This window comes from Oncorhynchus tshawytscha, linkage group LG10, assembly GCF_018296145.1.
Source record: "Oncorhynchus tshawytscha isolate Ot180627B linkage group LG10, Otsh_v2.0, whole genome shotgun sequence".
In the NCBI taxonomy this organism is placed as follows: domain Eukaryota; kingdom Metazoa; phylum Chordata; class Actinopteri; order Salmoniformes; family Salmonidae; genus Oncorhynchus; species Oncorhynchus tshawytscha.
The window spans coordinates 31,177,540-31,202,810 of record NC_056438.1 but is presented as its reverse complement, the minus strand read 5'-3'; the positions used below and the strand labels follow the sequence as shown (position 1 = coordinate 31,202,810).

At 42.3% G+C, this 25,271-nt stretch overlaps 2 protein-coding genes across 2 annotated transcripts in view; one reads left to right on the top strand and one right to left on the bottom strand.

Moving 5' to 3' along the window:
• Positions 1 to 271: 271 nt before the first annotated feature.
• Positions 272 to 10,018, top strand: LOC112260104 (cholecystokinin receptor type A-like). The gene is made up of 5 exons (XM_024434953.2): positions 272 to 751; positions 4,833 to 5,084; positions 8,161 to 8,422; positions 8,757 to 8,884; positions 9,165 to 10,018. The coding sequence occupies exons 1-5, from the start codon at positions 625 to 627 to the stop codon at positions 9,788 to 9,790; spliced, it is 1,395 nt and encodes a 464-aa protein (XP_024290721.1). The 5' UTR covers positions 272 to 624; the 3' UTR covers positions 9,791 to 10,018.
• A 5,672-nt stretch (positions 10,019 to 15,690) lies between these two features.
• The window catches only part of rbpjb (recombination signal binding protein for immunoglobulin kappa J region b), an 83,363-nt gene continuing 73,782 nt past the window's right edge, over positions 15,691 to 25,271 (bottom strand). The window contains exons 9-11 of the mRNA XM_024434952.2: positions 25,007 to 25,162; positions 24,679 to 24,782; positions 15,691 to 16,768 (exon numbers count right to left, since the gene is read on the bottom strand). Of these exons, the coding sequence (XP_024290720.2) occupies positions 16,438 to 16,768; positions 24,679 to 24,782; positions 25,007 to 25,162 (591 nt within the window). The 3' untranslated portion in view covers positions 15,691 to 16,437. The remainder of the gene's footprint in view (positions 16,769 to 24,678; positions 24,783 to 25,006; positions 25,163 to 25,271) is intronic.

The window sequence follows — 25,271 nt, the reverse complement described above, 5'->3', positions numbered from 1 at the left end:
TTATGTCATGTTGTGATGGATCACCATCATCAGGTGAGCCTCTGTCCAGTACCATAATGACAGCCTATTATCTCTCACATGTGAGCAATAAATCACATCTCACAGATTTGTTTTTTTTCATAACAAATCTAAAACTATTTTATTTTTGGTGAAAACCTAGACGTGGTATTCTTGAAATATGTCACTTAAATAGTCTATTCAACAGACTAAAACAAAATCACTGTAAGCCTACAAAAATCCTTTAAAATTGTTGCGGCTGCTGTTTCACTTGCATGACCATGGGCTCGAGAGGCGGGCTCTCTTAGACCGGAGTTCTCTATCCACCCATCCATACTGTTATATTTCTCATATCCAACATTGAAGTGCTGGAGCACAACAAAATGTGCATGCAGCAGACGCTTGAAGTCAATCATTTTTGCTCACTGACTGATACCCGTCAATTTCGTTGAAAGCTGGATAATACTTTTGCATCAAACAAATGGGGTCATGCAAACTTCTGGAGAATATGAACATGACATTTGGGAAGTGATTTGCAGACATAATATCAAGTTTGTACGGAATGGGTTCCTTTGCATAACCTCATTTCAGTTTATGCATCAGACAAAATAACATAGAAAGGCTAAAATGGAGACATTTACATTGCATGAAATGCTCAAAAACTCCACTAATCTTTATAAGATATTATGTGACTTTGGAATCAAGAATGTGTCGGAGTGCGACGATGAAAGCCAGACGCGGCCGGAACCGAAAGGTAACCAATCCAAATGATAATCATACATGTGGGGGAAGTTAAATTTACAAAAAGTCATTGTCTAATTGTATATATATTTTAAATCAAAATAAACATGTTTTTCGTGGAGATATTGATGCAAAGTGTTAAAAATGTAGCATGTTTTATTTTTTAAATCATGAAACCGTTTTATTTTAAAGTCATAAACCCCCCGGTCTGTTACACAAACCTGCCAAAATGCATTTTGTCCCAAATCATCCATACTTCAAAATGTTAGTAATCTTTTTATTGTTATTATTATGCGAACCTGCGCATTGAGAGCGACCCTTTGGACACCCCAAACGATGCATTTACTCGCGGTTGAAATAGGATGCGTTCTTTCGGCTCCTCTGCTTGGATGGAGTGAATATCATTATTTAATTTTTGGCATTAATTAATTAACACACGATTACAACTTAGTATCAGGTCAACACGTAGTTGTCTGATAGGCTACAGTAGGTCTTAGTGTTACATTGACTGAAATGATCTCTGAATTCTCATTGAAATTAGGCGGAGCTGATCGGCTATACTATGAATCCAATATTTTGCTAATTCAAACCCCACATTTGCACACATTCTTCCCCTGAGTAATGCAGCCAACCAAAACGGACTCCAACTGAATTACAGATGAATTGCCTTTAGCCTACTAACGGTAGTTCTAAAATAATCCTGGATGAGTAAGGAACAAGCATTTATATTTAAAGTTTTTCTCAATTGTGTAAAAGCTATTTTGGGATCTGTGTTGAAACGTAACATATCTGTATATTGGCCTGTAGTACAGCAATGACCAAATGCTAATAGCCTACATATACAGAACTTCTGGTCATTTTCTTTCCTTTGTACCTGACTTGCATATCTTAGACCACATTCTGCAGAACTTTAAATACAAATGTCATCAGTGGATTTTTTTTTTTAAACTCACATTTAAGCCTGTGTTTAGTTCACAGAATATTAACAAATTGTTTTCATCACAAGAGAATGTGTTCAATTGTGTTCATCAGTAAATACTACTGCACAACATGCTTAAAATCACCTCATCAGTGTCATACCATGTACGATATAGGGAAAGATCTAGGCAGTGGGGCTGTCTAATCATTTTATTTCACAATATTGCAGATATGCAGAGAATGAAGTTGGGTTACTTCTAAGAAACTTTGCTATACTCCGAAGTCATCATCTCCGACATTGTGCCCTTCCATCGTAGAGCTTTGCTTTAGTGTGTATTGAGGCCTATATATTCATATCAGTTGTGTTTTTCCTCCATTGTATTCGCCTTGCCTTATTTCTACTGCGTATTGTGTTTTTGTGTGCCAATGGAAAGTCAACTAAAACTATGAGCAAACGAGCCTACGTGTTGAATACATGCAATTGTGATTGGACCGATTAATTAATCATGCACACAATGTGCTTATTTTTCATGTCATTTCTTTTATCAGTAACATTTGATTTGATGTGTATGAAATTGTTTGGTGAAATGTGCATTAAAGGAGAGAAATTGCCCATAACTCTGTACCTTTGGATAGTTGTACTTCCAATTTTGATCATCATGATTTATTGACAGCAAAGAAAATGTATTGATCTACCGGGATTTTTGAAAGACAGACTAACTTTTTGTTTTGTCTGCTTGGATGCAAGAGATATGTATGATTGCATTAATCTATTTGCAGGCACTTGTGTTCTTTTGATGAATGTATTTGCAATTTTGACAGTAAACTATAGTTTTGATGATTGTATTTATGTTTTGAGAAGCCATTTACTTTGTTGCAAAAGGCCACAGAGTTCTGTGTCTTGTGGACTCTGTTTTGAAAATCAGCAACATTATTCCAAAAAAGGATTGTACATGATTGAGAAAAAATGTATAGTTGAAGTCGGAAGTTGTAGTCAGTAAAACTCGAAAATGTATTTTTTCAACTTTTGATGAATGTATTTGCAATTTTGACAGTAAACTATAGTTTTGATGATTGTATTTATGTTTTGAGAAGCCATTTACTTTGTTGCAAAAGGCCACAGAGTTCTGTGTCTTGTGGACTCTGTTTTGAAAATCAGCAACATTATTCCAAAAAAGGATTGTACATGATTGAGAAAAAATGTATAGTTGAAGTCGGAAGTTGTAGTCAGTAAAACTCGTTTTTCAACCACTCCACAAATTTCTTGTTAACAAACTATAGTTTTGGCAAGTCGGTTAGGACATCTACTGTGTGCATGACACAAGTCATTTTTCCAACAACTGTTTACAGACGGATTATTTCACTTAGAATTCACTGTATCACAATTCCAGTGGGTCAGAGGTTTACATACACTAAGTTGACTGTGCCTTTAAACAGCTTGGACAATTCCAGAAAATTATGTAATGGGTTTAGAAGCTTCTGATAGGCTAATTGACATAATTTGAGTCAATTTGAGTCAATGTGGATGTATTTCAAGGCCTACCTTCAAACTCAGTGCCTCTTTGCTTGACATCATGGGAAAATCAAAAGAAATCAGCTAAGACCTCAGAAACCAATTGTAGACCTCCACAAGTCTGGTTCATCCTTGGGAGCAATTTCCAAACTCCTGAAGGCACCACGTTCATCTGTACAAGCAATAGTACGCAAGTATAAACACCATGGGACCACGCAGCCATCATGCCGCTCAGGAAGGAAACGCGTTCTGTCTCCTAGAGATTAACGTACTTTGTGTCAAAGTGCAAATCAATCCCAGAACAACAGCAAACGACCTTGTGAAGATGCCGGAGGAAGCAGGTACAAAAGTATCTATATCCACAGTAAAACAAGTCTTATATCGACATAGCCTGAAACGCCGTTCAGCAAGGAAGAAGCCACTGCTCCAAAATCGCCATAAAAAAAGCCATACTACGGTTTGCAACTGCACATGGGGACAAAGATTGTACTTTTTGGAGAAATGTCATCTGGTCGGATGAAACAAAAATAGAACTGTTTGGCCATAATGACCATCGTTATGTTTGTAGGAAAAAGGGGGAGGACTGCAAGCTGAAGAACACTATCCCAACCGTGAAGCACGGGGGTGGCAGCATCATGTTTTGGGGGTGCTTTGCTGCGGGAGGAACTGGTGCCCTTCACAAAATAGATGGCATCATGAGGAAGGAAAATGATGTGGATATATTGAAGCAACATCTCAAGACATCAGTCAGGAAGTTAAAGCTTGGTTGCAAATGGGTCTTCCAAATGGACAATGATCCCAAGCATGCTTCCAAAGTTGTGGCAAATTGGCTTAAGGACAACAAAGTCAAGGTATTGGAGTGGCCATCGCAAAGCCCTGACCTCAATCATATAGGACATTTGTGGAGAGAACTAAAAACCATGTGCAAGCAAGGAGGCCTTACAAACCTGACTCAGTTACACCAGCTCTGTCAGGAGGAATGGGTCAAAATTCACCCAACTTATTGTGGGAAGCTTGTGGAAGGCTACCCAAAATGTTTGACCCAAGTTAAACAATTTAAAGGCAATGCTACCAAATACTAATTGAGTGTATGTGAACTTCTGACCCACTGGGAATGTGATGAAAGAAATAGAAGCTGAAATAAATCATAATCTCTACTACTATTCTGATATTTCACATTCTTTAAATAAAGTGGTGATCCTAACTGACCTGAGACATGGAATTTTTACTAGGATTAAATGTCAGGAATTGTGAAAAACTGAGTTTAAATGTATTTGGCTAAGGTGTATGTAAACTTCTGACTTCAACTGTATAATAGAATATTTTACAATCGAATTAGGATAAATTAATTTCACCCTCTTTACACAACTAGGGCCATGTCATTGAAAACAGATAGACCTAACAAATTGATTATTTGAAGGTAATGATAATATGGATAATGATGGTGATGATGATCTTAATAATAATGATGATGATGTTTATGATAATAATTGTCTGATAATATTGATGATAATGATTAAGAAGATGATGTTGATAATAACGATAACATTGACGATGACAATGAAAACAATGATGAAGCTGATGGTCTTGGTGATGATGACGTCTGATGATAATGGCAATTATAAGAACAATGATGCTGACTGTCTTTCTCTCCTCCCTATAGATTTGAACCAGACGGTGCGCATCTTCCTCTACTGCCTCATCTTCCTGGTCAGCGTGCTGGGTAACAGCCTGATCATCGCTGTGCTGGTGAGGAACCGCCACATGCGCACAGTCACCAACCTGTTCCTGCTCTCCCTGGCCGCCAGCGACCTGATGCTGTGCCTCTTCTGCATGCCCTTCACCCTCATCCCCAACCTCATGAGGGATTTTGTGTTCGGCTCGGGCATCTGCAAGGTGGCCATGTACTTCATGGGTGAGTCCTGTCGGTGTACTGTACCCAGTCCTGACCTGGGCCTGTATTCACAAAGCGTCTTAGAGTAGGAGTGCTGACCTAGGAACAGTTTTACCTAATAGATCATGAAGAATAAGATTATATGGATAGATCCTAGATCAGCACTCCTACTCTGAGATGCTTTGTGGATACGGGCCCAGGTCTCCATGACCATGTAGTGTGTTTGTCTGTTAGGGATTTCTGTGTTATTGCAATTGGATGTGTTTACATACTCTTGTCATCTTCTGTGCTGCATAGTTAATCGTGGTCTTATCTTGTTATTGTCTACTACACTGCTGTCACTCATTTCAAAGGGTCAAGTAAGGGGAGTGAGTACAGTAGGTTCTGTCCACATAGCCACATACAGAAGATTCCTTTCAGCTTCAGCCACTCACTCACCGACCTACAATGAACACATTGGAGTGGGCTGTAGGCTAATCATGGAGAATCAACAACGAAGCAAATGCCAGAATCCATTGAGCCAATACCACCTCCATTTAGGCTCTGACCTGGTGCCTGGTGTGAAGAGACACCAAATAAAGTAATTTGATGGCTATAGCCGTGGCTGCGTTCCCTTGTTGCCTTCCCGCCGCCCGGGCTGTGAGCGTACTGGCCCTGCCTCCTGATTTAAGGAGCCATTTATTCTGAGCAGAAAAGGTCCAGGCCACAAGGCAATAAGAGGAAGAAAAATACCATGGTAGAAGAGTGATGTTTGAGACACTTGTCAAAAAACAATAACTTTAGACTCTCAGGCATAGAAATATCAATAAAGCTATATAGTTGAGGATCCATTCTCTAGAGGCATTTGAAGTCAAGGCTGTACTGTTCTCATGGTTCATATCTTGTTGAAAACATTCCATTGAACTTTATGTCTGGATGTTGTATGGATATATAGGTTCCAGATACAGTAGCTCGATGCATAGCTGTATCTTCAAGTGCTCTTGTAGTTCCAATGTTTTTCAACAATATTTCCTGCCTAGATATTGTATGGATAAATCCTAGATATATGCATTTGTATTAGCTGGATTAATTTTTTCGTTATTGCCTTCGGGAACATTTTCTATCGTGGTATTTGTTAGTAGTTAGATAGTTCACACTGTTTGTTCGGGATCCGTGTGCGGTGAGATCACGGCCATGTCAGTAGAGATGAATAACTCATCTGTCACAGAGTTTAACGTGAAATACACCGGTATATCCACGGTAATGTGCATTTATTTAGATGTGCCGTTGTTACTATTACTCTGTAAGTGTGTTAACTTCCACTGGTTAATCCTGAAGAGTCTATTGATGCACTCGTGCGTCAATCTAAGTAACAATACATTTTAAAAATCCCCATGAAAATCCATAAATGTGCGATTTTTTTTTGCATGGGCTGCGTCTCAAACCATCAAATCCGCCTATGTCGGCCTTCCACGTCTGCGGTGGAAGGTGGCCGAGCTACACCGGTATTTGTCTGACCATTAGACATCCCAAAAATCGTTTCTCATGAAAACGTCTGAACGGTTTCGCCTAAAAAACTATTTTGACCACTCTATGGAAAGGGGAGACTCACGGACATGATGGTGTTCTCGATTTTGCAAGTGCCACAGGACTCGTCTGAAGGTAACCCATACAAACTAATTGAAGTATGGAGTTATTTTTGTTGCAACAAAACTAAGGGGTTAAATATGTGCCATCAAATATTTCCTGAGCTTTCTTATATATTCTAGATATTGGACAGACACTTCAAAACCTTATTCCTTACGATACATTTTTTGACTATTTTTTTGCCATTTGTGTGTTATCCAATGTGTTTCTATGGGCTATAGTAGTGAAGGCCAAATTCAATATTTATCAAATATTTGTTTTGTATATATTATTTTTACCTAAAGGGGTCCTAATATTCTAAATCAAATTACTAAATTATCCATGGCATGACCATCTTAAAACAATTCCATATGTTAGCCTAGTGCTCTGTCTCTACACCGCTCATAAAGTCATTATTCACAATTCATTCAGGATTATCTATAATCTAGGCAGTATCCACATTAATGTAGAAATGCTTAGAAACATATTCTAATCTTATTTACAATAAAAGTGACTCCAAAATGACACAGTACATTGTTTACCATTCATTTCTATTGGGCACAAAATAGTCTGAAACACAACCAAAACAAAGAGCTAATGCATCGAACACATTTGTAGTCACAAGCTTGATGTAGTCATTGCATGCTATGAATATGGGACCAAATACTTAACTTTTTACTACTTTAATACACATAAGTGAATTTGTCCCAATACCTTTCCTCCCCTAAAATAGGGGGACTATGTACAAAAAGTGCTGTCATTTCTAAATGGTTCATCCGATATGGATGAAAATACCCTCAAATTAAAGCTGGCAGTTTGCACTTAACCTCATGGTCATTATTTGATTTAAAATCCAAACTTTTGTAGTATAGAGACAAAATAAGAAATAATTATGGAGGGTACTGTTTCTACCCTGATACTTGAAGAATATAATTTATAAATTCCTCATTAGCTTAGTTCTGTCGGATTCCAACATAACCCAAAATATAAACTTCTTTAATTCCATTGTTTGTAAACAATGTGATTGTAAACAAACACTGTATAGCCTTAAAACACAGTTTACATTATTATGTGGCTATCATGGATGGTCATCCATAACTCTGTCTATGAATTTGAGATTGGTTACATTTCTCCAGCCCTATTCCTCAGCTGTTTACTGAAACAGCGGCAGGGTGACTGCCTTGCTCTTGTTTGAACTACAGATTATCCCTTGAATTGTCACCTTAACCTGGTCTGGCAAGCCTCCAAATCACAATCACACGAGGCTACATTGAGATTCTACATATCTACGTCACTGTTACATATTTCTATATTAATAACTAATATTTTACATACATATTTACTACACTGTACACTGTAAAATATTTAGCCGTTCAAAATCATTGCAGTACAACATGCTAATGTAGGCTACATGCTTGTTTATAATCGATCTATTAATCAGAATCTATATTCGCGTGGTATCAAGGACCGTTATTCGTTGTCATCCCTCCAGGTATCTCGGTGAGTGTCTCTACCTTCAACCTGGTGGCCATTTCTCTGGAGCGCTACAGTGCAATCTGCAACCCCTTGACCTCCCGTACCTGGCAAACCAAGTCCCACGCTGCCAAGGTCATCTCTGCCACCTGGGTGGTGAGCTTCCTGCTCATGCTGCCCTACCCCATCTCCAGCACCCTGGTACCCTTCACCCGGGTCAACAACAGCACAGGCAACATGTGCCGCCTGGTCTGGCCCAGTGATGTCATCCAGCAGTCCTGGTGAGAGGAGAGATACTTTAGAGATGAGATACTTTTTTCGTCTGCCCACCATCACAAAGAGAGGTTTCAGCCGTTAGGTGATTTTCTCTGTAAATAATGGAGAAGTCTGCTCAAAAGATTAAATTAAATTCATGTCTACTACTTTTTGGGGGTTAAAGTATCTAATTCAGTGATGTTGTTGAGCTGTTAGATATATACTTAGCAATGAGGAGGTAGGTCATTGTTGAGCTCAGAAAGCGGTTCTCTGTCAGGTCGGAACACTTTGATATACTGAATGCACACTTACCTGCTTTTGACCAATCTGGTGACCCCATGGACCTGTTGTTCCTCCCAGGTACGTGTCCCTGCTGCTGCTCCTCTTCCTGGTCCCTGGGGTCGTGATGATGACAGCCTACGGGCTCATCTCCCTTGAGCTCTACAGGGGCATTAAGTTTGAGATGACCAACAGGAAGTCCAGCAGAGGTACATTTACCTCAACTGGCCTCTTGAAAACATGCAGCTCTGGCCATCATGTCATCTACATTTTGTGGCAACCTTATTGGCAATCATGTACAATTGGCTAATCTTTGGTAAATCCAATTTGTACAGGGACATTATTCATGTCTATGTTTAATATCTCTCGCAGAGATGATTTCCTCATCATTATTATATCCAGCTTTATCATTTGTAATTGTTATTTAGGGTAATACCATTTTCGTTCATGTTCATTTGTATTCATATCTGCTGTTATGATCCATCACAGACAGACAGTGCAGCACGGGCAGCATCAAACCCGGGGACAACGACGGCTGCTACCTCCAGCCTGCCAAGAAGGGCGAGCTTGCCCACCTCCAGAGCCCTCTGTCGACCCACAGCCCTAACGTGACCATCAAAATCAGAGACAGCACGGGCAGCGCTAAGTCCACGCTGAGCCGTGTGTGCAGCAACAGCTCCACCTCTAACCTGATGGCTAAGAAGCGCGTGATCCGCATGCTCCTGGTCATCGTCTGTCTCTTCTTGCTCTGCTGGACACCCGTGTTTGCCGCTAATGCCTGGAGGGCCTTCGACCGCCGCTCTGCCGACAAGCTCCTCTCGGGGGCGCCGATATCCTTCATCCACCTGTTGTCGTACACCTCGGCTTGTGTCAACCCCATTATATACTGCTTCATGAATAACCGTTTCCGCCAAGGGATTCTGTCCACCTTCACCTGCTGTAGCTGCCCTAAGGGCGGTGGGGTCAGGAGGGGGGCTGGGAGTAGGATCGGGACAGGGACGGGGAGAGGGCGAGGAAGAGGAGGGATGAGGAGCAGAGAGAACGGGCACACGCCATCCAGTGGTAATAGCACGCGCTTCACATACAGTAGTATCCGTGGCTCCGCTCAGGCTTAGCTTCCTTTGCCATCATCGACCAGTCAGAAGTACCCACCGTACCCCCACCCACTGTACCATGAGAGTTTGGTCTCTGTTAAGGTCATGCCTTCTTTCCACTTCAAAGTCCCCGTGCCTGTGAGAGTGGACATGTACACTGAGTATACAAACCATTAGGAACACCTGCCTTTTCCATGACCCAGGTGAAAGCTATTATGATCACTTATTCAATGTCACCTGTTAAATCTACTCCAATCAGTGTAGATGAAGTGGACAAGGCAGGTTAAAGAATCATTTTTAAGCCTTGAGACATGGATTGTGGCTGTATCACATCCGGCCGTGATTCGGAGTCCATAGGGCGGTGCATAATTGGCCGAGCGTCCTCCGGGTTTGGAAGGGTTAGGCCGTCATTGTAAATAAGAATTTGTTCTTAACTGACTTGCCTAATTAAATAAAAGGTTACAGTCCTTTGAATGGGGCATGGTAGTATGGTAGTTTCATGCTCAACAGTTTCCCTTGTGTATCAAGACTGGTCCACCACCAAAAGGACATCCAGCCAACTTCACACAACTGTGGGAAGCATCCCTTGGGAACGCTTTCGACACCTTGTAGAGTCCATGCCCAGACGAATTGAGGCTGTCCTGAGTGGAGATGTGGGTGCAACCCAATATTAGGAAGGTTATCCTCATGTTTTTTTTACACCCCGTGTATGTATTGAGAGGATCCCAGTGAAAGAGTCGATGATAATATTGGCGCCATTGCGAAGACAGGATAATCTAACCATAAGCATGTCGACTTCATGAAACTGAGAAAAATCAGCCAGAGTTTTTTAACAAGGAGATGATGATAGGACTTTAAAAGAACTAACAGTAAACAAACTATAAAAGACTGAGGAACGGTGGCACCTGATTAGAACTCTGACGTATACAGTACCACCCTATATGCTGCATTCACAGGGACCGTGAGAGAACATGGCTAGGTCATGTCTACGGCAAAGAGGTTTACATTCAGTACTGTCCCCCCCCAATGAGTACAATCGTCACAGTCCCCCTTTACAGAACCTCTCCATCTCCCCCGTGTGCATTCAAAGCAGAATGCCCATGGATGTACTTCATAACCCCGTGTGTGTGTTCTGCTCCACTCTGCATAAAATTGTCTTTGGATACATTCTTGTCAAGGACTTGAAAGCTTCAAACCACAGCCCAATGATGACACCACGTTCCCCCAAGACATTTAAAACTTCCCATACCTCTGACCTCCTTTTACAGGCAGTGCAACAAATGTGTAAACACTTCCTGACTTAAATCACTGCCATTCCCGGCAGTTGCGCATTATTTTGTGTCCTAGCCTTGTAGCACAGTGCCACGCTCTAAAACAAGTCATTAGCGTACAAAACAGTCGTGTTTTCTCTTTCTTGACCCAGTCAGCGTGCTTTTTCATCGTTGTGCCACATGTAGTACTGTGGGTGACATGACTCGCCGCCTTATCGAGGTGTGGGACTGTGCACCTGTATGTCCCCCTACTTCAAAGAGATGTTTCCCGGCGCTACCTGTCAATCACACCTGGTCTCTGTTGATAGTTTTAGCATTGCTCTCTAAGGTAAATTGCTATCAGACTTGCACTGGAATACATAACCCGAAAAAGGAAATTGAATATTAAAAAGTATATAGCGTCTGGTGGGGCCCTTTCAAATCCCTGAGTAAGAAGGTGCCGATGGATTGCACTTGCTTACACTGCAAGGGCCAGTGGTTCTTGGAGACGAAGCTCATGAGAAGCATAAACACTCACCTCTGAGCTGGTTCAGAGGCACAGGTTGTACAAACAAATGCAGAGTGGTGTTACTTCACAGACGGACTATTTGCAGTTGCTCCATCCAGTTTTAGACATTTAAATGAATGATACACCCATTGATTCTTGAAGAATATAACTTGTAGATGCCTCACGTGCTGAGTTCAACTGTCGTACGCCATCAGAACCCAAAATATAAACTTGTTTTGCTCCTTTGTTTGTAAACAATGCAACTGTAAAAAATAGAATAAAAAAACACTATGGCCTCAAAAGCATGGTTACATTTCCCCATCCCTGAGATGTTTACCAAATCAGTGGCGGGGTGTCTGCTTTGTTACTGTTCAAACTGCCTGTTTAAGTCAGCCCTTTATGAGGATATTACCATGTTTTTTTTTTTTGCATACTTGAGTTCCTCAAACATAAAAATACATATAGTTAACGACACATTTAATTTCACACATAATTCTGTCAGTTTTTATTTCTTGATTTTTTTTTATGCCAATATTGCAAGTAATTTTTTTTTTAATGACATGGATTTGAGCATGAACTGGAACTGCAATATGTACAAAAAACTGAAACAAACAGTCCCCTTGTTTTCACGTTATTGCTAAAATGTTACAAACTGCACAGGTTTCTACCATCGGCAACCCTTTAAGCACTGAGTATACTACCACACTGACAGACTGACACTCTGCTTAACATTACTACAACATTACACAGAGAGAGAGAGAGAGAGAGAGAGAGAGAGAGAGTGTGAGAGAAAGGAGAGAGAGAGAGAGAGAGAGTGTGTGTGAGGGGGAAAAAGAAAGGAAAGGAAGGAAGGGTAAGAAAACAGACTGCAGCAAAGCCAAGCGTACAGAGCTAAGAGTGTAAAGGGATGAGGGGGAAAGTCAAAAATGTACGTACACAGACAGAGGAGAGACGGAAAGAAAGAGAGAAGCGTAAAGCACTTCATAGTGCAGCCAGCCAATAGTCTTGGGGAGAATGTCAGGCCGAGTGCAACAGAGGAAAGGCTGCTCCAACACGCCTTTTCATTTATTTACAGCTGCCTCCTCGCTCTGTCCTGTTTCGTTTAGCAGTGCATGAGAAATCTACGTTATAAAAAGACATTTGGTATATTAGAGGATACATACATACATACATTGTTCAGAGCTCGTTACAACAACAAAAAAACAACAGCTGCTTTTGGAAGAACAAAACAAACAATATGGACTGACCGAAAAATGAAAACCGGTGTGTATACAGTATTTTCAAAAAGCATCACACAAGTTGGAGAATATTTTGTATTTTGCTGGGTGAGCTTTAGTTACCATGTTGCTAAAGTTTGCTCAGATAATACAAAGCCACGTAACAACATTCCACCCCCTTTAGGGGGGGAGAGCTGCCTTCCCCTTGTTGAGTGAAACCTGAGGAAGGGGAGCACTGATGCGCTTCTTGACCATAATAGTTGGTTCTCTGGACCCACCCTCTCCTCCTGCTCCAATCCGCCATGCCTCCACTGTTCTATAGAGTACATGTAAACCGTTCAACCAGTGTCATGTTCATTAGGGCACACCGTTGCAAACGTTTCATTCCATTTCCCGCCTACTGAACATGACCCAGCAAAGAGGATCAAAGAGTGATATGAGAATACGCACGACCCTTCCACTGTTTAAGAGATGCAGCGCAATGCCACTTCCTTCCAAACTCACTCGGGCATCAGTGAGAAACGTAAGGAGCAGGCTGAGTGGAGCCCAGAGAGACAACAGAAAGTATCGAAACAGAAATAAAATAACACAAGCAGAATGACAGGTCGACTGACTGGAGGACGCCTTAGGCATTAGAGAGGCGTTCCCAAACTCACTTTGATATCTAAGAGATAAGCTCGCCTCTACCAGCTGAAACGGGCACAATGAAAACACTGCGCAAAACCCAAACATATTTGGTGACCACCTTATTGACATATCACAATAGAGTAAAGGGTTAAGAAATACCAGTAGCATTTCTCTTTGTTGTGTAAAAAAAAAGTCCATATTAAGGTGATTAGTGACAAAGCTCATGTTGGTTTGATGCTACAAAATGTTCAATTTAGGTTGATACACCCATGCTTTAATTCATTAGAAAAAGTACAACTGTTGCTGGACCGACCTTTTGTAAATTGACAACCCAGGCCAAACTAGGCAGCAAGGGCAATAATGCACTTATTTCTTTGACATAAAATAAGACAAGGGGGGAAACTTTATACCAATAATTTAAAATAATATCAATATTATTACACTGTTTACATTAACATCAATGGCTGGAAAAATAGAAGGGGCGGGAAGAATCTAAATAGGGAGGGGGAAAAAAGCATCCCTTAAGTTAGCATTTTTTGGGGGGGGTAGGTAAATAGAGCACTTTTTTGTTCCCTATTATTAAAGGGATATGACTGTTAAATGGGTACATGAATGACATTGGCCAGAAATACTTCTTAATTAATAAGCAGACATTCAAGTTAAAGCATCATAGTTCTTCCCGGAAGTATATACAGTTCCACTGTAATACTATGATCAAAGTATTGCCTTTTTCTTTTTTTAATTTTGTTGATCCACATATTATTTCCAACAATGAGAGAGAAACAATCACTTGTTTTATATTTGGATCAAGTCGGAAGACGGCGCGGGACCCAAACAATCTTCAAAGTCCATCTTTACAAGAGCATTGATTGTTTGGAACATAAAACGGTGTACGCATCCACGCACCCACCCACCCAACCACATTTTGAAATGGAGCGAGTCTCACTCACTGATCCATTGTTAGACTACACAGAAGAGCCAAACACACACTCGCTCTCACACACACACAACCCCCCCACCACCACACACACACACACGCACAGGCTGGTGAACTAGTGGTCAGGCAGACAAACCCCAAGAGACACGACGACATGACCTGTACAATATTGCTGTACGTTTTTCCAAATACACATATTCAATAACACAGACACACATCTAGAAGGCCTTATTCATTCTAACAGGAGACTTGATCACCATAAATACAGCCGGTGAGTGTGGCTACTTTCAGAAAGCGAGTTTTACAATGTACATGTAATTGTTGTGTAAGGTCAAAAACCACAGGACGTTAGTTAAAAGGCTTTTAGGAGGCCAAACAGAGGAGCTCAAAGCCCTCACAAGACAATGTATCCATGCCAAAATGGAGAAAGCAGGGCACTGTGATAATAAAGTACATCATTTATATAAGTGTTCTACTTGTACACTGAACAGAGTTAATATTATCCTTAAAAAGGCCCACAAATCTTCCAGAAGGATGACAATGTGGTTTTGGAGTAGTGGCAGATGGATTGCATTATGGGTAATATAGTCCAATGAAACAACTTAACAAGTGGTGATAAGACAGACAGACTGTTTTTGCAACACACAGGTTCTTGGAAGTTACCTAAATGGAAAGGGCAGGTCGTTGGAAGGGTATCGGTTCTCTTTGACATTTAAGTTAGCGGTAAGGCCACATCAAATTGGAAGTGTCTGTCTTTTCTGTTTTCTCAAAACAATGGAAGTTTTAAATTCCACGAGAACTATACACAGGAAGACACCAAGGCCTGGTGAGACAGTATACGGACTGACAGATTTCAAGACGTCGTCAGATACTTCTGTGGCGACCAATACATCGGCATGATCTCAACATGGGATATATGACACGATTTCTTCTGACTGTGTGCACAGTAATAATATACAGTTCTAAGGCTACCTTTTCAATTTGATGACTAGAATCATAAAATGTATGTGGAAATGAGAAACTATTTTGTAACCGGTAGTGGAAGTCGAGTTTTTTAAAGTTTGAAATACAATGGAAGAATTCTGCGGACTTCGCTATGGCTCCTTGTGTGATGTACAGACATGTAATTTCCGAAGGAAACGTAGCTAGTAGCACACAGAGTATTTCAGACAAGGCAGAGGCATTGCTTAAAGCTTTTCTTTTTAAAGACTTCATAAAAATGAACGAGAATCCCAAATTAGGCCTGCTGAGGTCACTTCCTAACGCAAACCAAACCTTCGGTTAGGTAAACAAAACAAAGAGAAATCCCCAGACTTTAGTCTTTTTTTTTTTTAAGAGCAAAGTATCAAAAAATTGAACGTTCTGTCCAAAAGACCGGGGGAGCAGGCGTTTGACGGAGATATGGGTAGCTATAATACACAAGCCAGGTCGGGATTTGGCCCCCCAAAAAAGGCCAAAGCTAGGAGGGTGAGAATAGAAACTATTTGGTAACAAAAGTGTACTATATATTTCATACAAAAAAAGGTATGGAGAAAATGTACCTTTACTAAAGCTTATACGAGATCCTTGGTCCATAAAAACTATGTTATCATCATCACGTTTTTATATGTGTCCCTCTATACCCAATCCTCACTCTCCCTCCAACAACGATACATCTCGCCCCCTTTACAGAAACATACACAAACTAACGCAACATATTAAAAAAAAAAGGAGGGAAAAAATGATGGGGGGGAGCACAAAAACTATCCTTTTATGTTAACATTTTATACATGTGGCAGATGCATCGCTGTTGTGGTATCGATTTTCTTACGGCCGTCAAAGGCGCTGGTACTCTGAGCCAATAGGAACTTATTCCACAGCTCCAACACCAGAGACAAGATGGTAGCGGTGAGGAGTTCCGCACAGTTTCTCTTATTTCCGTTGGTTGACAACTTTTGACATCGTTCTTTCCTTCGAATTCCTCCTCTTCCTCCCTTTTGTCCGACCAATTTCCTATTTCAGCTTCTTTTCTTGTATCCAAAATCAATATGCAGCACTTTTAGAGAGTCCGTTTACTTTGTAGTCTTTTCTTACCATGTGGTACGTTTTGCTCTCAAGGCATATTGTGTGTATAAGTGTGTGTGTGTGTGTTAGGACACCACAGTGGCGGCCGTGGAAGAGGACGTGACTCCTGCGTTGGAGCCGTTGGGGCCGTAGGTGTTGTTAGCGTCGCTGTTGTTAGCGATGTTGCTGCTAGCCGTGAGCAGACGGTCGCTGCCCGCCCGCAGGATGGCTCCGGCGGCGTTGCAGTGCGGCCGCGGCCCGGGCTCCGGCGTGTAGGTGAAGGTGAGTGTGGTGGAGTAGATGATCCCGTCGTTTCGCACCAGCGTGACGGGCACCTGCACCGGCTGCCGCACCCAGCGCCAGCCCTCACGGAAGGCAGAGATGTCGGGCACCACGCACAGCATGCTCTCCGCACACCTGCGGGCGGAGGTAGAGAGAGAAAGAGTCAGAGAGGATTTCAGCTCTCTAGATTTAATTATATTTGGGTTGACTCCCTCACTCTGATACCCTCAGTGTAGACCAAAGGCAAAAGGTAGGTAACGCAATGACCACACGTCAGTTGACAATTAACATGTCGGTTGAGTATTATCTTTCATGGTCCTTCGGGACGGATTACAACAAAACGACTTAAGTATACCGATGGTTAACATGCTTCCATCAAGCACTATGGGAGGCCCATATATTCCCTCATACCTTACACAGTGTCTGTGCTGTGCCTTAGATCCTGTACAAAAACAGCCCTGTAAAACATCCCATGATACACACATCACACACAAATGGGTCAAATGGGGACCGTGGCGTTCTCAGTGTACATTGGGACCACTTACACACCGCCCTGCAGCCGACAGCCACCTCAACGTTTCACTCACAGCATCTCCCAGTAGCGTTTTACAACCAGGATGAATGGCACACTGATAGTCATACGGGACCCCTATTGTTTATCATAGGGTAACCATAGAGCTCTTTCATCTGTTCTAAAGACTCTTCCTTCATGGGAGCAGCCATAAACACTGGGTCGCCAATTAATCTATAAAATTCTACACGAAAAGGAAAAAGTACCTTCGGGGATGTTTGGCATCGCGGGAAGGTTGTACTTTGAAACTGCCAATATCTGAGCCTACATTAAATTCCATTTTGTTCAGTTAGTACAAATTGGCTCAGAACATTGCTTTGACTTGGATCAAAGCACACCAATGTAAGATGGCATTATTGTATAAACTAGCCAATTACTATGTAAGCTGTCCCCTGGTTTGTCAAAGTGGTAGTCTTTTACAGTTTATAATGGCTAATGAGGTCAGACTGAATCGGGACATCCTCGTTCCCTTTTCAGAAACATATATCTCATGGATATGTTTAATTAAATGTTTGTAGCAGTTTCAGTTCAAATTGTATTAGTCACATGGTTAGCAGATGTTAATGCAAGACTAGCGAAATGCTTGTGCTTCTGGTTCCGACAGTGCAGTAATATCTAACAAGTGATCTAACAATTCCCCAACAACTACCTAATGCACACAAATCTAAAAGGGTGAATGAGAATATGAAGATATAAATATATGGATGAGCGATTGCAGAGTGGCATAGGCAAGGTGCATATAAGATGGTATAAAATACAGTATATACATATGATATGATTGTCAGACATGTAAACATTATTCAAGTGGCATTATATAAAGTGGCATTGTTTAGTGACTCGTGATCCATTTGTTAAAGTTGCCAGTGATTGTATCTCCATGTAGGCAGCAGCCCTCTCTGACTTAGTGATGGCTGTTTAACAGTCTGATGGCCTTGAGAGAGAAGCTGTTCTTCAGTCTTTCAGTCCCAGCTTTGATGCACCTGTTCTGACCTCGCCTTCAGGATGGTAGCGGTGTGAACAGGCAGTGGCTCGGGTGGTTGTTGTCTTTGGTTACCTTTTTTTCCTTCCTGTGACATCGAGTGCTATAGGTGTCATGGAGGGCAGGTAGTTTGCCCCCGGTGATGCGCTGTGCAGACCGCACCACCCTCTGGAGAGCCTTGCGGTTGAGGGCGGAGCAGTTGCCGTACCAGGCGGTGATACAGCCTATTTCCAATTTCTCCACTGCTGTCCCTTCGATGTGAATAGGGAGGTGCGATAGTCCAAGATCATCTCCTTTGTTTTGTTGAAGTTGAGTGAGAGGCTGTTTTCCTGAAACCACACTCCGAGTGCCCTCACCTCCTCCTTGCAGCCTGTCTCGTCGTTGTTGGTAATCAAGCCAACGACTGTTGTCATCTGAAAACTTGATGATTTGAGTTGGAGGCGGGCATGGCCACTCAGTCATGGGTGAAAAGGGAGTACAGGAGGGGGCTGAGCGCGCACCCTTGTGGGGCCCCAGTGTTGGGGGTCAGAGGTGGAGATGTTGTTTCCTACCTTCAGCCCGTCAAAGTCCAGAACAAAATTGCACAGGCAGGGTTGAGGGTTGAGGCCTCCACTTTGATGATGAGCTTGGAGGGCACAATGGTGTTGAATGCTGACCTGTACTCAATGAACAGCATTCTTACATAGGTATTCCTCTTGTCCAGATGGGATAGGGCAGTGTGCAGTGTGATGGCGATTGCATCGTCTGTGGACCTGTTAGGGCGGAATGCAAACTGAAGTGGGTCTAGGGTGACAGGTAAGGTGGAGGTGATATGATCCTTGATTAGTCTCTCAAAGCACTTCATGATGACAGAATGGAGTGATAGTCATTCAGTTCAGTTCTCTTTGCCTTTTTGTGTACAGGAACCATGGTATCCATCTTGAAGCATGTGGGTGTTAACTCGAAATGACACAAAGACAAGGTTCCAGTTTAACAAAGTTTACTACACCGTATGAACACCCACAAAGGTAGCCATTACACTCAAGGCCAGGTCCATCAAAGACTAGACTTCCTGCTTACTTGACTGAGCGATAGCCCCTTAATAACAGAAATATAGGGATACATAAAACAAGAACTTAAGTCTCCCCCTTTTCTTTAAAGACAAATAAAACATCAACAACATAATTAAATGTCCAAGTATTAATCAACTTCCTTACTACAAATGGGTTGTGTTTTTATTACTCAAGCTGCCACTTTCCATTACCGAGAGCCTGTAGGAGCACAAGACTGGATGCTCCTTTTTAGTCAGACAGTCATCAAGCTGTTCCTTTGTGGTTGACCACAGAATCCGCTGGATTCTCTGTGCTTGAATAAGCACCTTGATGCTGAGTCTTTTCTCTGTGACAGACTTGGTTGACTTCACAGCATCAACTAATAAGTAGTTGTAAGTGACACAAACTACAGGTAGAAAGTGCCGTTTTGTCTCACCAGTGGTAAGCTCTGAGAACAGAGTTGCAAGAAAGATGGCATTGTCAATTTCATCCCCAAGAAGGGTTTCTCCTGCAAGTCCGCTTCGGACAACCCTTCTGATCCTTTTTTGACCGCCAACAGATAGGTGAGAATCTTCCTCCTTCACCCATTAACGCGATTAGATGTCCACCTTGTGTGCCTCCATCCATAAGGTTCCCTAGCGAAGCATCACTGAAGACAACTAGTTTCAAAGAGTCATCTTATCCAACATGCTGAAACTTTAAAGTCACTTGTTGTCATTTCAGTTTACGAACAACTTTGTTCGCCTCATAGATGTTTTTTACAGTGGCGTGTTTTGTGTTAGATGCCAAGTTGCAACCATCAATCTGATGAAGACAGCTTGGCTGTCGAAACGTTGGTATTACATTTTTTTGGCATCTGAGCTCCTAGAGTGTGCGGCTCTCTTTTATTTTCAAGTTGCAACCATCAAACATTACATCAGGTCTACTCTTGTCTATCAACCCATAAAATGTGTCCTATCTTTGACCTCAATTGATCAGCTTCAATTCCACAGAGGGGAATTCCTTTGTACGGCTCTTGAAGAATCCATGTGGATGGGTTGAAGAGTCTTGATATAGCTCTCCTGTTGCATCAGTACTGTTCCAGCAACTGTAATTAACTCTATGCCAACATAACAAAAATGATCATGCTCCTCACGGCCGACCTAGAAAACAGTTTTGTGGTGTGGAATCACAGTTGTAGCAAATGTCTGTGAGCCACCCCAGATAGTCAGTAACATGACAGGCAAGTACTCCAGTCACATTGCAGTCTTGATCAAACCAATAGAAGACTGCAGGATCCACTTGTGACATTTTTCTACCTGTATTCAGCATTGTAACCTTGACTTTGTCGTACCAGTAGAGTGATGCATCTGCCAGTCCATACACACACTTTTTTAGTTTCCAGTGTTCCTTCACTCTTAGCTTCAGGCGGAGGTCAGATGTGAATGTCCCTTGACAACTCTGTTCCCTGCAAAAATGCAGATTTGATGTCTATGGAATTAAGTTTCCATTTTTTCTGGCAGATCACTGACATCAGCAATCTGAGTGACTCAAAGGCGCATGTCGGTGAGTCGTTTGGGAGTTGTTTACCAGCCAGCTCCTCAAAACCTCTAGGCACTAGACGTGCTTTAGGCACTATTCCAGTTAAGGATTCTTTAAGGGTACACCCACCTTGTTGAGACACATTTTTGACCAATGTCTTTGACTTCCTCAAACACTCCATTTTTCCTCCAATTACTGAGCTCATCTAGTTGAGCGGAGTCAAATTTATTTGATTTATTTTACCTTTATTTAACTAGGCAAGTCAGTTAAGAACAAATTCTTATTTTCAATGACGGCCTAGGAACAGTGGGTTAACTGCCTGTTCAGGAGCAGAACGACAGATTTGTACCTTGTCAGCTCGGGGATTTGAACTTGCAACCTCCCGGTTACTAGTCCAACGCTATAACCACTAGGCTACAAGTACATCATCATTTTGAATGGCATTCTGTTTTTCTCGATTTTCCATTAGTTCAATTCTGAGATTATCTACAAGTGACAGGTCAGCTGACCCGGTTGTACCAGAAAGTGTAGCTGGTTCAGAGTACTGCAAGTTGGACCAGTTCTGGTGTTTTCCTTTGGCTTTTCCTGCTTGTCACATGACTGTTGCTGTATGTGGAATACCACTTTCTCTGTCCACGTATTTAACAGTTTGTCAAGTTTTCAGATTGGAACAACCATGTTGTCTTAACATGTGGCTGTTGATGAATGTTTTCCTCATTTTAACGCTCAACAGTATTATCTGTGGCATGGTTGAAGGTCTCTGCTCCATTTCCTGTGTCAGTTTCAGTGTCCATATCATTGGATGCGACATCTGGTAGGTTTGTGTCTATTACTGTGTCCTTTTTGTCATTTTCATTTAGGAGACTGATTCTCAGCAACAGCCCCTCTATCTTGTTGATCATTTACTTTCCGCAATCTTGAGTGATGCACCCTGACAACGATGCCTCCGTGCCTCACAAATATCACCACACCATCTTGACCAATGACTACTCCCGGTCCTTTCCACTCTTGATAGTCAACCCGTTTGTAGTACACATCGCTTCCAGTTTCGTACTTCTCATCATCATTATTCCCTGAACTGCTGAGTAACTTCTGAAGTCTGTCAACTGTAGCGTGTCCAAACTGTTTGTGAAGCTTGAACAATACTTTGTGTTTTTCTTTTGTTTTCATGTTCTCTGTGACTGTCAGAATCTCCATGTGCTCTGTATCCGTCAGAATCTCATTTTTGTATGGACTCTGATGTCTTTGTCCAAAATGTTTACACAATAGTGGCCTGAGGTAGTAAGTTCAAGAGTCACTGGTTGTTTAAACATCACTGCCTTGTCATTTTTTATGTCTAGTACAGCCCCTGCCTTCTTGAGGGAAGCTTTGCTTAATAGTAAGGGGATATCTGTAGGGACCACCTCTGTTTCAATGTGATAGTGACCAATGTTTGCTGGTATCTTAACTCTTGGTAGAATGGACAATTCTCCCATCTCCAAATTTGAAAGCTCCGTTGCTTGGTGTGTCAATCATATTTTGTACTTCTTTCATATTTAGTTCACTGACATCTCAATCAAGCCATTTTGCACCACACACTGTCCGTGTACATGCAGTATCAATCACAGCAGATCCTAAGGATTCAACTATAAAAATCTCAGTATCAGAAGCAGATTCATTTTAAAACAGTGTAATGTTACACTGCTTTATCTCTGTGTTTGCATTTTCCTCTGTTAGTTTAACTTGTTCATTTTTTTGAGGACAGTCTTTAACCCAATGTTAAGTGCTTTGACAAATAGCACATTTTGATCTCCTTCCATATTTGTCCAGTGGATTTGTGCCGGGAAATGGCGCACTCTTCTGGTTGTCTTGAGAACGTGATTTGTTGGCCCCTTTTCTCTGCTGCTCAGTGTAATATGCTGCGTCACTCACTTGCATTCCATCTGTTATTGGCGCGACAGACGTCTTGTCACCAAATATTATTTTTAGTGCCGACTTCATAGATGCAAAAGTCAGCACAGTACAAGCAGTCAAAGCCAACTGTTTCTCCCTACCATCTAGACACGCAGTATCTAGCAACTTGAAGGCTAACACTGCATCCGGGAGAACCATGTCTCTACCATCCAGACAGACAGTATCTAGCAACTTGAAGGCTAACACTGCATCCGGGAGAACCATGTCTCTACCATCCAGACAGACAGTATCTAGCAACTTGAAAGCTAACACTGCATCCGGGAGAACCATGTCTCTACCATCCAGACAGACAGTATCTAGCAACTTGAAAGCTAACACTGCATCCGGGAGAACCATGTCGTACTTGCGCATCCTATTGTACCTCTGTTCGAAATCAATGATGTAGTCCACCATTGCAACCGAAATATTTCTCGTAACACTGTCAGTTTGAATATGCCCCGTAGGCACGGCCTTTCTCTTCTTTAAGAAATACAGAATCCAGTGCTCTGATGAAAGTTCCCAGTCCACCATCCTTGTTCAAATCCTCAACGGCTATATCCAGCGCTGTATCTCTCGCTCTTCCCTCCAGCGATAATACCACCGCAAGTGCTTGCTTTTTCGCGTCCAGATTAGTAACGCGTGTCCAGATTCCAAGTTCATTTTTCCAACTTTCGTACGACCTCTTCTCGACGAAGCGAGGTGGCACATTGTAGTTATTATCCATCCTCTGCTACCAATGTTAACTCGAAATGACAACGACAAGGTTCCGGTTTAACAAAGTTTACTATACCGTATGAACACCCACAAAGGTAGCCATTACACTCAAGGCCAGGTCCATCAACGACTAGACTTCCTGCGCATGCGCACTCTTGACTGAGCGATAGCCCCGTAATAACAGAAATATAGGGATACATAAAACAAGAACTTAACAGTGGGGACAGCAAACTGGGATAGGGATCGATTGAATATGTCCGTATGCACACCAACCAGCTGGTATGCGCATGCTCTGAGGACGTGGCTAGGGATGCCGTCTGGGCCAGCAGCCTTGCGAGGGTTAACACTTTTAAATGTTTTACTCACGTCGGCCACGGAGAAGGCGCAGTTCTTGTTAGCGGGCAGCTACAGTGGCACTCTATTATCTTCAAAGGGTGCCAAGAAGGTGTTTAGTTTGTCTGGAAGCAAGACGTCGGTGTCCGTGACGTGGCTGGTTTTCCTTTTGTAGTCTGTGATTTCCTGCCACATATATCTCGTGTCTGAGCCATTGAATTGCGACTCCGCTTTGTCCCTCTACCAGCATTTTGCTTGTTTGATTGCCTTGGAGGGAATAACTACACTGTTCATATTCAGCCGCGTTCCCAGACATCTTTCCATGGTTAAATGCATTAGTTTGCGCTTTCAGTTCAGAATGCCACCTTCCATCCATAGTTTCTGGTTAGGGTAGGTTTTAATAGTCACAGTGGGTACATCTCCAATGCACTTCCTTATAAATTTACTCGCCAAGTCAGCGTATAGGTCGATGTTATTCTCTTAGGCTGCCTGGAACATTTCCCAGTCCATGTGATCAAAACAATCTTGAAGCGTGGAGTCCAATTGGTCAGACCAGCGTTGAATGGTTCTAGTCACTGGTACATCCTGTTTGAGTTTCTACCTAGAAGACGGTTTGTGCAAGATGGTGTCGTGGTCGGATTTGCCGAAGGGAGGGCGGGGGAGGGCTTTGTATGCATCGCGGAAGTTAGAGTAGCAGTGGTCGAGTGTATTACCCCCACACATAGTGCAATCAATATGCTGATATAATTTAGGTAGCCTTGTTCTCAAATTTATATACTGCATAGTTTCCTAAGGACTCGAAGCGAGGCGACCATCTTTGTCGGCGCCATCCTTAGCATCTTCAGTTGGACTTCATTTGAAGTGTTGCTGGAAAAGCTGGACATTTGGAGAAAGTTACCGGAATTTTACAACCCTAGTATTGAGATAGCCCAAACTTGAAAGGAGCAGGGAGGTGTGTCGGTACCTGTACATGGTCTCTGCCTCGACGTCTCCAAACCAGACCCTCAGGTTTGGAGTGAAGTTCTGTCCCGTCAGCTCCAGCATGGCCACGTCCCCACCACCGTTTAGCTTCACAAACACACAAATACAACAAGTCTAAATGTTTATGTCTTGTTGGCGGAGGAAGAGATGGAGATGGAATGGCGTAAAGGGTCTAAAGGACGTGTGTGTACAAATATTTTTGGAGCACTGCGAGAGGAACGAATAGTTGTTTATGATAGGAATGGAGTGTGTGTGCAACCGTGTGTGTGTCTGTCTGTCCATATGTGTGTGTGTGTGTGGCCCTTTCTAACCTGTAAACTCTCGACCACAGGCACGGGGGTGACAGGCGAGTGGACGGGGCCCATGCCCTCGTAGAAGGTGTACTCAGCCTTGTCCGTGCTGATGATTGTCCAGGACGCTCCGTCGTTGATCATCTCTTTGTTTGGTTCCTTTGGGCATGGAGTGGCCTGGGTGGGAGGCAGACACACACATACACGTCAAAGGGAGCCAGTAGCGCTTGATCATCAGATGTAGATAAGTAGATGAATATAGATGTGTTTGTTATGACCGTCGCTG

Coding starts and splice junctions, on each gene's coding strand:
- LOC112260104 (XM_024434953.2), top strand. CDS start 625: ATGGAGACATTTACATTGCATGAAATGCTCAAAAACTCCACTAATCTT. Junction 5,085..8,160: donor GGTGGCCATGTACTTCATGG/GTGAGTCCTGTC, acceptor TCATCCCTCCAG/GTATCTCGGTGAGTGTCTCT. Junction 8,885..9,164: donor CAACAGGAAGTCCAGCAGAG/GTACATTTACCT, acceptor GATCCATCACAG/ACAGACAGTGCAGCACGGGC.